We start from the raw sequence: 12,492 nt of genomic DNA, 5'->3' as shown, positions 1-12,492 counted from the left end.
AGGTGGACTCTCTCCTGTGGCTATAAAGGTTCCGGCGATGAAGGACAACACTGCTGTGGAGTGGTTTGGTGACCTGCACATTTAGAACAAGCGACAACTAAAAGTTCAAGCTCACAATCAATCCTCGGCCAGTAGACATGTCGGCAGGCCTACACCCCCATTTGTAAAGTGCCCCGGAGATCACAATGCAGGAGACAAAAGATGTGCCGTGTGAGGGACATCGGAATGTCCACATGTGGCACAGACAACAAAATAACACATTGATGAGTCAGTCTATTACACGGCACAAAATAATTACAAATGGGATCCAATGCACAAGCTGGAGGCAATTTCGGCCACTTATGCTTAATGTACTGCCAGACATGATGAAATACAGGATCTGAGCTGACAGCGTGGGTGATGCGGGAGCTGGTAATAGGGAACCATCTGCCTTCCACTGAGCTTCAAAATTGAGATAGAAACTGAGATCATCATCCTGGTCAAAGCTGGGCTTCATAGGAAGAACGGACAGGGCAGGGCATCTGAGTGCTGAGGTATAATGTGAAAGTGGATCTCATAGGGATAATGACTGAGAAACAGAGCCCAACTTTGAAGTTTGTGTGCCAGCAGACATGCCACAGAGCTAAAGAGAAAAACTAAAGTTTGTAGTCTGTAACCAGGTAAAGCTTGACACCAGAGAGAAAGACATGAAACTTGTCGTTTGCAGAAAAATGACCACAGAAAAAATGGCCTTGGCCTCTTTTTCGATTTGTAGCTACTTGTTCTGTGCCGAGTTGAGTGTCTTTGAGGAAAAGCAGTGCTGCTCCCTTAAGGTACAACAATATGGTGGTAGCCAAAATAAACTAGCGACTTGGCTGGTATGTGGCCAGCACAGAGTGGAATGCATACCATTTTTCAGTTTTCAGAATGCTTGTTCGCATGCAGGTATCCAAAAAAATGTTGCAGTTTTCTTAAACAATTGATTGAAAAGGTGTGCTACCATAGATGACGATGTCAAGAACTTGTGGCGATATGTGACTTTGTATAAAATGCCTGGAGCTCCGTCACCTTAATAGAATGTAGGAGGGCTTCAATAGCTGTAATATGGCTGTTTGTAGGCTGTATCCCCCAGGGTTTTAAGAAATGACACCCAAACTGCATTTGAGACCCACGTCCCACAAGTTCTGAAACAGAAGTGGAATGTTGCAAATATATTCCTCGGAGTTGGGACCAGTGATAAGTGTCATCAACATAGTTGATACAAGAAGTGATTTGGTGTCATAGTTGATCCAGATAATGTTGGAAAAAGATCTGGAGCACTAGTGATACCAAAACCCAACCAGTTGTAGTGGTAGAGGCTGTATGGTTATTGACAACTGGAAACTGGTGTCACTGTTCGTCAAGTGGAAGCTGTAATTATGTTCCCAACATATACTGTTTCAAAAGATACTGTCCACCTGGCATTTTTGTCATAAGTTCTTCTGGGCAGGGAATGAAATATCAGCACACACTCCGCTGCAGAGTGAAAATTTCACTTTGGAATGGGGTATGTATCAACCAGACAGTGAATTAACCATCAGCTTGAAAATGTCGTAAAGGCCCTTCGGTTTCTTAATCACTTACAGAATAGCCCATTGACTGGATGATGTGTGTTTTGTGACATCCAACACTGTCAATCTACCTAGTTCTACTTTTACTGGATTACGAGGTGCTGCCAGTGGCACAGGCCAGCCATGAAAAAATAGGGATTGTGCAGTGGGTTTGAGGGTAATGTGTCCTGTGTAACCTGTGGTCTTGCCTAGCTCAGGTGAAAAAAGAATGCAAACTTCCATGCACAGGTCATCAACTTCTTGATGAAGTATACGATCTGATGCTAAATGAACCGAATCGGTAACCTTGAATCCAAATGCTGTGAAGGCACCAAGCCAAAAAGATTTTCTGTAGAGGCACTGTCCACCACAAGGAATGTCAGTACTGCACCATCACCTTGTATGTCATTTCTGCTTTGAACTGTCCCAGAAGATGAATTTGTTTGCTGGCTGTAGTGGATAAGACAGCAAGACAGTGTCAAGTAGGAGACAGCAAGGGCGGGGTTGGGTAAGTGTTAAGAGTTCAGAAGTGAAGCCTGCACCCTTATCATTTGCAGTCGTAGGGGCACATTGATAAACAGTTTGGTAGAAACAGTTGCAAAATTGTCACACACATCGCTAATAACATTAATGTCCGTAGCTTGAGCTGACAGAGAATTGGACACCTTTGCTGTGTGTCCTTTCTTTTGACTGTGATGGTAAGGAAACCCTACACTCAGGGCAGGCCAGTCAGTCATGTTGAAAAATCATATCGGGCAGGAAGGCAGTGGCTTGTGGAAGTTCATTCTGCTATGGTGCAGTGTGTGTGAAGTGTGGTCGGTGGTCATGGTAGCAACACTGTGACTTCTGTCACTGAAGACATGCTGGAATGTGAGTGCCTACTGTTGTTGAAGTGGATAGTGGCCCTCAGGTGGTCTGCAGCCCAGGAAACTTCAAATGCTTGTACTATCTTAATAAGTATTTCTTCTAAGGAGGGGGTCTTCAAACTGCAATGCTCAGTGGCAGACCTCTTTATCATGAGCTGACCTAATAATAGCGTTTTTGAACTGTTGTGTTCACCTAAGATTCCTTAGATTGAACAATAACGAAGTGACACTTGTGATTTAAACCTTGCAACTCCGCAGCCCAAGTCTGATAAGGTTGATGTGGTTGTTTCTTATACTAATAAAACTCCACTCTTGCAGAAATCACACAAGTATGTTTGCAATAATATGTAGTCAGCAAATGATGCATTTCATTGAATGACCGAGATGAAGGGGGGATGATTTGGGGAGAGATCCAAGACAGAAAGAGAACTTCAAGTGAACTGATGTATGTTACTGAGAGAGGTTGGGAAATGTTGCCATTGGCATTTCATATATGATTCACAGTCTTTTGACAGCTCCATTGCAGGCAGTGAAAGACGGCAGATAGGCTGTCAAATTTTGAGGCCCATGAACAGGCCTGTCAACACTGTTGAACATGGCCTTGTGTTCCTGCTGCTGCATTTCCTACCACCTCTGGCATCCCAACTGCTGCTGCTGCTTCCATAGTAAACTATGAACAACTAGCTCCAAAGATGCAGCTGTCAACATTGCAACTTCATTGAAAAACACGCATGAACTGACAAACAATATTCGTTGTCACTTATGTAGTAACAGTAGTAACACTTACAAATAAGAATGCATAGAATAATTGAGTCGCTTTAATGAGAACACAGATCATAAGTTCTATATGTAGTCCATGGAGAGAGATAGTAGAGAGAGATGGAGATAGTAGAGAGAGATGGAGATAGTAGAGAGAGATGGAGATAGTAGAGAGAGATGGAGATAGTAGAGAGAGATGGAGATAGTAGAGAGAGATGGAGATAGTAGAGAGAGATGGAGATAGTAGAGAGAGATGGAGATAGTAGAGAGAGATGGAGATAGTAGAGAGACAGGCCTCTGCTCCAGGATTCTAAAAGGTAGGTTGCCAGCCCGATTGGTGAGATGGTGCAGTCTGTGAGCCGCATGTGCCAACCTCTCTGTGATGCTGCCACCAGCACGGGTGAGTTCAGCTGTAACAAGATGAGCCGACACCTCGTGTCTTGACATGTTCATGGCCAATTTGGTGCTGGTGCAGTAGTTGTGGTAATGTAGGGCTTCCACAGCACCCAAGGATTTCACATACATTATACAAGGATCATATTGTATTTTTATTGGTCATGTTGACTACAACAGCAGTTCACACACGAGACAAGCCCCAGAATGAGGCCCTTTTCTAACGCTGTAAGATGATGAGAACCCTGCCCCATGTGCAGCACCTCCATGTCTCTCACTGTGATCATTCAATATCTGTTACTGTCCATGCTCCTTATACACCCCCTTTTGTGTGCATGTTTCACCTACATGCTTGAAAAAGGAATTTCATTCCGAAAGCTAGCTGTAATCTCTCTCTCTCTCTCTCTCTCTCTCTCTCTCTCTCTCTCTCTCTCTCTGTCTCTTCTTTCTTTTTCTTTCTTTTCTTTTTTTTTTTTTAATGATGTACTTATTGACAATGCAGCACTTATTTGTAATTCTTAACTAGAACTTCCTGTGCATTGTAGCACTTAAGAATCATGTCACATTTGCGCAGAATTAGTTTCTTAAATTTTTTACAGTCCGCTGTAATAAAAAATATTTTAAGTTTAGTTACCCATTTAAAAATTTTGTGTATGTGCTCCTCAGGGACTGTTCGCAGAAAACAAGGAGAAGCTTATTACTGGAGCCCTACAATCTCTTGTACAGAAAGAAGGGGACCAAGCAACAATAACACCTCAAGAACTGGAAGGCCAGTTCCAGGCATTAAGACGGCTAGTTGCATCCAAAGTTGGCTTTGCTGCTTTTACATCTATGCCCGGGTAATCTGATGAGACTTTAACATGTTAAAAATTAAACACAACTAACCGTGTGTGAAGCATTTAGTGCTATAATGTGATCAGAAGTAGAAGACTTACCTGTCACATTTTGGTAGATGAAATTTTGAAAAATCTATGAAAAATTGAGAAAAACGGTGAATGCAAATAACAGGCGTAGAATCCTTTGCAGACATAGTACAGGTGCTATGCAGAGTAATAGAAATCATGTGATATTATGGTGCTATTGGTAAAGGAAATATTTTTCCAGTTATTTGGAGGGGGGGGGGGGGGAGATAAAACTTTGATTATGCTTCACATTGAATAATCTTTGAAACATTGAGAAAAAAGAGCATTTTAGTTTTCCTTCCCTGCCTAATGTACAGGGCCAAAGATTCTGACATTTGTATATCTTTAGTTTTCAAGGTTTGGTTTCATCTACATCTACATCCATACTCTGCAAGCCACTGTACGGAGTGTGGCAAGTAACTACATGGACTGAGCGAATAATGGCTGTTTACATGCCCCCATATGAGCCCCAACATCTCTTATCTGGTGATCCTTACGCAAATGTGCTTTGGTGGCAGCAGAATATTTCTGCAGTTGGATTCAAATGCTGGCTCTCTCAATTTTCTCAGTAGTGTTCCTCATAAAGAATGTCTCCTTCTCTCCAAGGATTCCCATTTGAGTTCCTGAACCATCTCTGTAATACTTACTTGCTGCTCAAACCTACTGGCAACAAAACTAGCTGCTCACCTTTGAATCGCTTTGAGTCTTCCTTCAATCTGACTTGGTGTGGGTCCCAAACACTTGAGTGGTTCCCACTAGTGCGCAACATGCAGTCTCCTTTACAGATGAACCACACTTTCTTACAATTCTCCCAATAAACCGAAGTTGACCATTGGTATTCCCTACTACAATCCTTACATTCTCGTTCCAGTTCATATCAGTTTGTAATGTTGCACCTACTTATTTACAATGTAGGGAGGGATAGATTGCTTCTTGTGGTAAGGATGGTATGTCAAGTTGCAGACAGCTACAATTAAGACACTTAAACATAAGTTTTCAACTACAGCATTTGGCAGAAAAAAGAGAAATACTCACCATTCATTCACTCAAGCAAGCAAGCACACCTAAGAGTTGCTGGAATTGGTGGTCGTGTGTGTGTGTGTGTGTGTGTGTGTGTGTGTGTGTGTGTGTGTGTGTGTTTGCTTGCTTCCTTTCTTTCTGATGAAGGGTATGGCCAAAAGCTTGGTGTAAGTGTTTTTCAACTGTCTGCCTGCAACTTAATGTGTCACGTTTACAGTAAGTAGCAATCTATCTTTTTCTACCTGGAGTTTCCATTGTTTGACATGTACATACGTAATCAATGTGGCTGTGTTTCTTGCAGAGTAGGGTTTTTCATGGCCATTGTTCAATTGTTACCCAGTGGTTGCCTAGTAAGCTAGAAAGTTTTTTCACAAACTAATATTAGTGGCGTAAACATAGTTTGTTTGCTGTTTCACTCGTTTAACAAGGGTAAAGAAACAACTTTAAACTCACTCATCAGTTACACATGAAATAATATCTTTGATGCATAGTCAATTTATTGAGGTAGGTGATATTTAATTATTGTCTGTACTGCACAGGACATCAGAAGATAATTTTTGGTAACAACAGAATTGCTCAGAACAGGTGCAGCAATTGTATTTAACCTCTTTTAATATGATGTATGGTTGGTGAAAAATGTCAACATGCTTTTCATCTGCGTGGCATGGAATCATTATGAATATTTATGGGACAATGTGGGAAACTACTCTACTACTCAAGGAGAGCAGCCTCAATCCTTGGAGTAGTGCTGGGAGGCCCTGACTTACATTCAGTATGATCTCTAAGCTAATTCTTTTCGTGATTTTGTTCATAGCTGTAGTCAGCAGCTGCAGAATATTTCATCAAAGATAAAGTGTCAGTCATCGGCTGCACATGAAAACCACAATTTGGTTTATGTAACCAGTTTCAACAGTTCAAACTGTCATCTTGAGAAGTGAAGTAGGCTAAATTATTAGCGAGCCACTGTCAAAAATAAGAATCAGACTCTGTAGCAAAGGACACAACTATCTGATTCTCGTTTTTGATGTTGGCTCACTAATAATTTAGCCTACTTCCCTTCTGAAGATGATAGTTGGAAACTGTTGAAAACAGTTAAATGAACCAAATTATGGTTTTCGTGTTCTGCATTTGACGACTGACTCTTTATCTTTGGAGAATCCTATTTATTACTATTACAGTCTGGGTAGCATACTATGATATTTCAGTGACATCATACTTAGTAGCAAGTTTTCCATCATCTCAGATGTGTTGGAATGAGCATTTTCCAAGGAAAGAAAAGATTCAGCAGTGGCACTGGCATCGCCAATGTAGAGCAATATGTGTTCTTGAGCATTAGCATGTTATTGTGTGAATGAGATCGACTGTGGATCTGTGTAAATTGAGCCAGTCTGAGTGGAATTTTTTGTGTCCTGGTGCTGTTTACAAGTGTCACTGCAGTTTACTTGCATTCTGTTGCTCATGTAAGTAATATGTGAGTATGGATGGAAAGTTCTTGCAGAAAGTAAACAACTTAGGCATGAAGATAAAACTTACTGGATAGTAGAAGCATTGACACATCAGCAGGCACACAGTGAAAAATGAACGCTTCACTAGGTTTCAGATTATCCTTTTTTGAGTAGATGTACAAGGTTCCCTTTTTTTTTAAACTTTTTAATAAGACCCACCAAAAACCTATTTTTTTGTGTGCCTGTCAATGACTCAGAGTTTCTATTAAGTAGTATGTGAGCAAGAGCGATGTAGTAAGTCTTCATTACTGCAATCACAAGAGTTTTTAAGGGTTGGTTGGGCACCTGAATATGTTCTATTAGGAAACTTCCTGGCAGATTAAAACTGTGTGCCTGACTGAGACTCGAACTCGGGACCTTTGCCTTTCGCAGGCAAGTGCTCTACCAACTGAGCTACCGAAGCACGACTCACGCCCAGTACTCACAGCTTTACTTCTGCCAGTACCTCGTCTCCTACCTTCCAAACTTTACAGAAGCTCTCCTGCAAACCTTGCAGAACTAGCGCTCCTGAAAGAAAGGATATTGCGGAGACATGGCTTAGCCACAGCCTGGGGGTTGTTTCCAGAATGAGATTTTCACTCTGCAGCGGAATGTGCGCTGATATGAAACAACCCCCAGGCTGTGGCTAAGCCATGTCTCCGCAATATCCTTTCTTTCAGGAGTGCTAGCTCTGCAAGGTTCGCAGGAGAGCTTCTGTAAAGTTTGGAAGGTAGGAGACGAGGTACTGGCAGAAGTAAAGCTGTGAGTACCGGGTGTGAGTCGTGCTTCGGTAGCTCAGTTGGTAGAGCACTTGCCCGCGAAAGGCAAAGGTCCCGAGTTCGAGTCTCGGTCGGGCACACAGTTTTAATCTGCCAGGAAGTTTCATATCGGCGCACAATCTGCTGCAGAGTGAAAATCTCATTCATGTTCTGTTAAGTTTCCTACATACTTTCATATGATGCGCAAGTTTTAAATTATTGCAGCTTCTTGTTAATGATATCATACTGATCACTTACCAGTACATCATTTCTTTTGAAGGTGCGTTCACGGTCCTAAAATTAGACTTCACAAATCACTTTAGCTGAGATATTACATTGCCTTTCCTCATGTCAAAGTGAACAGCAGAAGTGTTTCCCTTGGAATACCTTGATCAGAGTGAATTCAAAGCAGTGTCACTCTCTTCTCAACATTAAGGGTTTAACCCATGTACTGAAAGTGCAGCCAGAGCAATAAGAACACAGTCTTGTTTTATGGTAGAATAAGATATTTTCAGAAAGACCGCCCTTCACTTATAATATCTTTATTGCTCACTTTACTAGATTTTAAGCACTGTCTCACCTCAAAGTAGTCCTCTCCACTAGCAGTATACTGTTCCCAAAATTGAGAAACCTCCTGGAATGCACTTTCTGGGATGGCTCACAGGTCTCTCATTACATTATTCAGTGTCTGCTTTCTAGCTTGGAAATGGTATCGTTTCATTGTGGTGATAAGTTAGGGAAACAGAAAAAAATCTGCTGGAGGTAGGTTTGGAAAATAGGGTGGATAGGACACAATGGGACTCTGATGTTTTTCCTGATAGCTGTAGACAAGGAGCAACATGTGAGCTGGTGCATTGTCATGTTGCAACATCCTAGTCTGGTTTTTAAAAATTCAGCCCTCTTCCTGCACACAGCATTCATCCTACATGATAAAATTCTCTGGCACACTTCAATATTCACTATCTAACCAGGTGATACAAATTCTTGATGGACAATGTCTTTGCAGTCAAAAAACACTACCAGCACCATTGTGACTCTTGCATGCTAGTTTTGGACGGGGAGATCTTTTCTCCATCTGTTGTAATGTTTGCATCTTTGTTTCAACATCATAGCCATAAACCTACATCTTGTTTCCTGTTATGACATTCTTAAATAGGGTTTTGTTGCTGTTTGCAATGGCAAGCAGTTCCTGCATGATTCAACAAGGGTGTGTTTGATCACCAGTCAACAAATGGGCAGGAATTTTGCTCTGATGCAGTGCATATCACAAGTTTGTACCCTAAATTTGATGGCAGATTCCATGCTGATGCTCACTGTGTCAGTAGCTTCTCAAACAGCTAAATTACAGTTTTCTCAGATCATAGCCTGAACTTTCTTGACATGCTCATTATCTGTTGATGTGGGAGGTCATTCAGGCCAGGGATCCTCTTTACTGACCTTCTGCCATGTTCTAATGGCTTAAACCACTCACTGCGCTGCGTGCAACTCGTACAATCGTCCCTGTATTCTTGACCAAGCAAGTGAAACGTCTGTACAAAAGTTTCTCCAAGTGTGTAACAAAATTATACTCGCCCATGTTATTCTTAAAGTTTTTTTTTTATCATCACTTTGTCACTAATCTTACAAACAGCTTGGTTATGTGCTCACTTTTAGTGACTGTAGCTGTGCAACTAACGGTCAGTGCAATGAGGCTAATGGCAGTTTTTGCCTAAACCTGCCGCTAGATGCACTCAGTAGCTGCAACATGTTCCTTCTGCCATTTGACACGCTATTTCAGAAGTTTGGTCTATGTTTATTTTCACTCTGCTTGCAGCTTTTTGTGTGTACCATGTGCGTAGAGCATATTATTCACCTGCTCAGTTAAAAACATAGTACATTTGACTGAATAAATTCATCACCTGAGCCATGCAAAAACTGAACTGCTAAAATTTCTTGCACTGACAATTTTTACTGCTTCCTATCCTGAATTGTATGCCTTTTTCCTTTAATACTAATTTCTACCTACCTGACACTAAGATCTATACTTCAGAACGTTTCAAAATCACCTACAAACATCTGCAGGCTACTTATGATTTTACAGTAATCATCTTTTCATTTGGAATGGTCCCTCATCCATGGCTTTGGCATCCATAGAAAATGTACTTATTTGGACACTGACTCACCAAAGCATCTGGCCACACCTATACCTTGACTTGTCATTAATCCCCTTAAAATTTGTAATGAAATGACACTTTAGTGTACCCTCATTGAATCTGTATCTCTGTCAACATTTTCTTGTCTTTCTGTTGTTTTCTGGTAAGAAGCATTGATCATTATTTGAAAATATTTTATTTGGGGGCAGTACTGGCTCACCTTCCCATGATACACAACCATATGTTCCACTTCTACAATTAAACATTTGACCAACATAAAAGAAACAAGAAAAAATAATAAGTGTCTTGTAAGTACTATAGTGTCCACAGGGCACATTTGTAGCAATTTTTGTTTGAAATATACATATTTATTGTATTATTTAAAAATTTAAAAGTATATAAAATGTTAAAATTCTCTCCTGATGATACTTTTCTTTAGGTTCCGAGAAAGTGTTGGCCTAAAAGTTGTGAAAGCACTTAAAAGGGAAGATGAGGGAGTAACTCATGCTGCTATTGACATGATTTGTGCATTGATGCACCCAATGCATGACGATTATGATTTGCGGCAAGAACAACTTAATAAGTCTTCGTTACTGTCATCACAAAAGTTTTTAGAAAGTTTGTTGGACATGTGGATCTGTCATGTGGTACGTTTCATATGTACTTTGATGTTATGCACGTGTTTTAGACTACTGTTTAACTATGTTACTGTTGTATAAGTTTTACCAACTTCATTCCACATTACATATTGTAAAAAAATTAATTATAATGAGAAGAAAATTGTATTACAAAGGATTTAATGGAACCTCTTACAGCTGCATGATCTGTTGTGGCATCATTTGCTATGTGAAATAATTTCACAGAATATATGTTTTGTTTAGAGGGAACTTTCTCCCTTTTATGTATCTAGGCTGTTTCTTGAAAAGACTTCTAATAAGTCACATGTACACTTAATATGTAGAGGTAGAGCTTGTATGCAGCAGTCTTCCCTATAGTACACCATTTCTATATGCAAATGAAGGAGCCAATACCTGGATCACTGCTATTTGTTCATCATGATGTGAGATTATGCAAAGAACAGTGGTTCAGATGTGTTATGAAAGGTTTATTGAAGTTGTTAGCATTACGTAAGACAGGATTCAATGTCAGTAATTACAAAAGTATTATGTGTCGTTCAGTAATTCATCAAATGTTGAAGGATGAGGGTATTTCTGCACGCTAAATGCCTCAATGTTCTTTCTAACTTATTTACTGATCTCTCATTCCTGCTTCCTGGCTGGAGAGTAGGTATAAGAAACAGCAGTCATCATGTGTAAATTTGTCCACCAGATAGAATCATAATTCTTCAATTATTAGTTTTGATTGTATCTTCTATTCTCCATTTATGTTGTCTCATGTTAGTTGCAAAATATTTTTGGATTTTATGGCTGAATATGAATGTTTTTAGCTGTGCGGAGTGAGGCGTTTTGAATGTGGATATTATGTATTAATTCAGAAACCCTTAAATTATGTACAAATCTGTTGTATTATCATCCAGCTAAGCCATGTAGCTCTTCTGATGGATGACTACTTCTCTGCTGTACCCATAACTGTGCTGAAAATCTGGAAGTGTTTATCTAATTTTCAGTTTGTTACTTTATGAATAGAAATCACTTATTCTCATTTGTTGGTATATTGATGTATGGTTGTAGTACTTAAACACATCATGCAATGTTTGTAAACGATAAGCGTTTTGATATTATATGCGATCACTATAACTTTAATGACAGTTCTCTTCAGAAAGACAGTTCAGCCTCCTCTCTTGTTCCCATGACATGGTACCAATTGTGTTGTTACTGAAGCCCGAAGCCCAAATTCTTTTTTGGTACTGACAATATCCCTGACTATATCTTGAAGAAATATGCTCCCTTCATAGCCAGGCCACTTGTCAACATCTGTAACTGGTCTCCATCAGAAGGGGTGTTCCCAGAGAAATTGACGATAGCAAAAGTAAAACCCCTGTTCAAGAAAGGGATAAAAACAGAAGTATCAAACTACAGGCCAATCTCACTATTATCTGGTTTTTCCAAAATAACTGAAAAACATCTATTATAAAAGACTATTCAATTTCATTGAAAAAATAATGATTTCCCAGATACTCAACATGGATTCCGAAAATCTAAATCTACTGAGACAGCTGTCTCTGCATTCCTAAATGAAGCCTTAAATGCAACAGACAATAAAGAACATATCTCAGCCATATTTCTAGATCTCTCTAAAGCATTCGATGTCAACAATCACATCATCTTGCTTCAGAAACTTGAATGTGTAGGTATTAGTGGCCCGGCCTATGAATGGATAAAATCATATCTCCAAAACGGAGAGCAAATAGTTGAGCTTACTATCCAAGAAGTGAACAAGATAAAGTCCTACTGCTCAAAAAAAGCAGAGCATCAAGTATGGTGTACCACAAGGCTCCATTCTAGGACCAGTTCTGTTTCAACTCTTTGTAAATGACTTGGAACTGACTAGCCCATGCCATAATTACATAAAATTTATGGATGACACAATGTTGACCAAAGAAGAATTACTACATGAGATTAAAAATTGTACCTCCCACATTACAGACTG

The 12,492-nt window shown here is 40.0% G+C and overlaps 1 protein-coding gene across 1 annotated transcript in view; it reads left to right on the top strand.

Moving 5' to 3' along the window:
* Positions 1 to 12,492, top strand: part of LOC126273173 (dnaJ homolog subfamily C member 13) — a 337,754-nt gene that overhangs the window by 78,676 nt on the left and 246,586 nt on the right. Inside the window, exons 8-9 of the mRNA XM_049976652.1 lie at positions 4,253 to 4,425; positions 10,322 to 10,529. Of these exons, the coding sequence (XP_049832609.1) occupies positions 4,253 to 4,425; positions 10,322 to 10,529 (381 nt within the window). The remainder of the gene's footprint in view (positions 1 to 4,252; positions 4,426 to 10,321; positions 10,530 to 12,492) is intronic.

Source organism: Schistocerca gregaria, chromosome 5, assembly GCF_023897955.1.
Source record: "Schistocerca gregaria isolate iqSchGreg1 chromosome 5, iqSchGreg1.2, whole genome shotgun sequence".
NCBI lineage: Eukaryota > Metazoa > Arthropoda > Insecta > Orthoptera > Acrididae > Schistocerca > Schistocerca gregaria.
The sequence above is the reverse complement of the archived record's forward strand: the minus strand, read 5'-3'. Positions and strand labels throughout refer to the sequence as shown.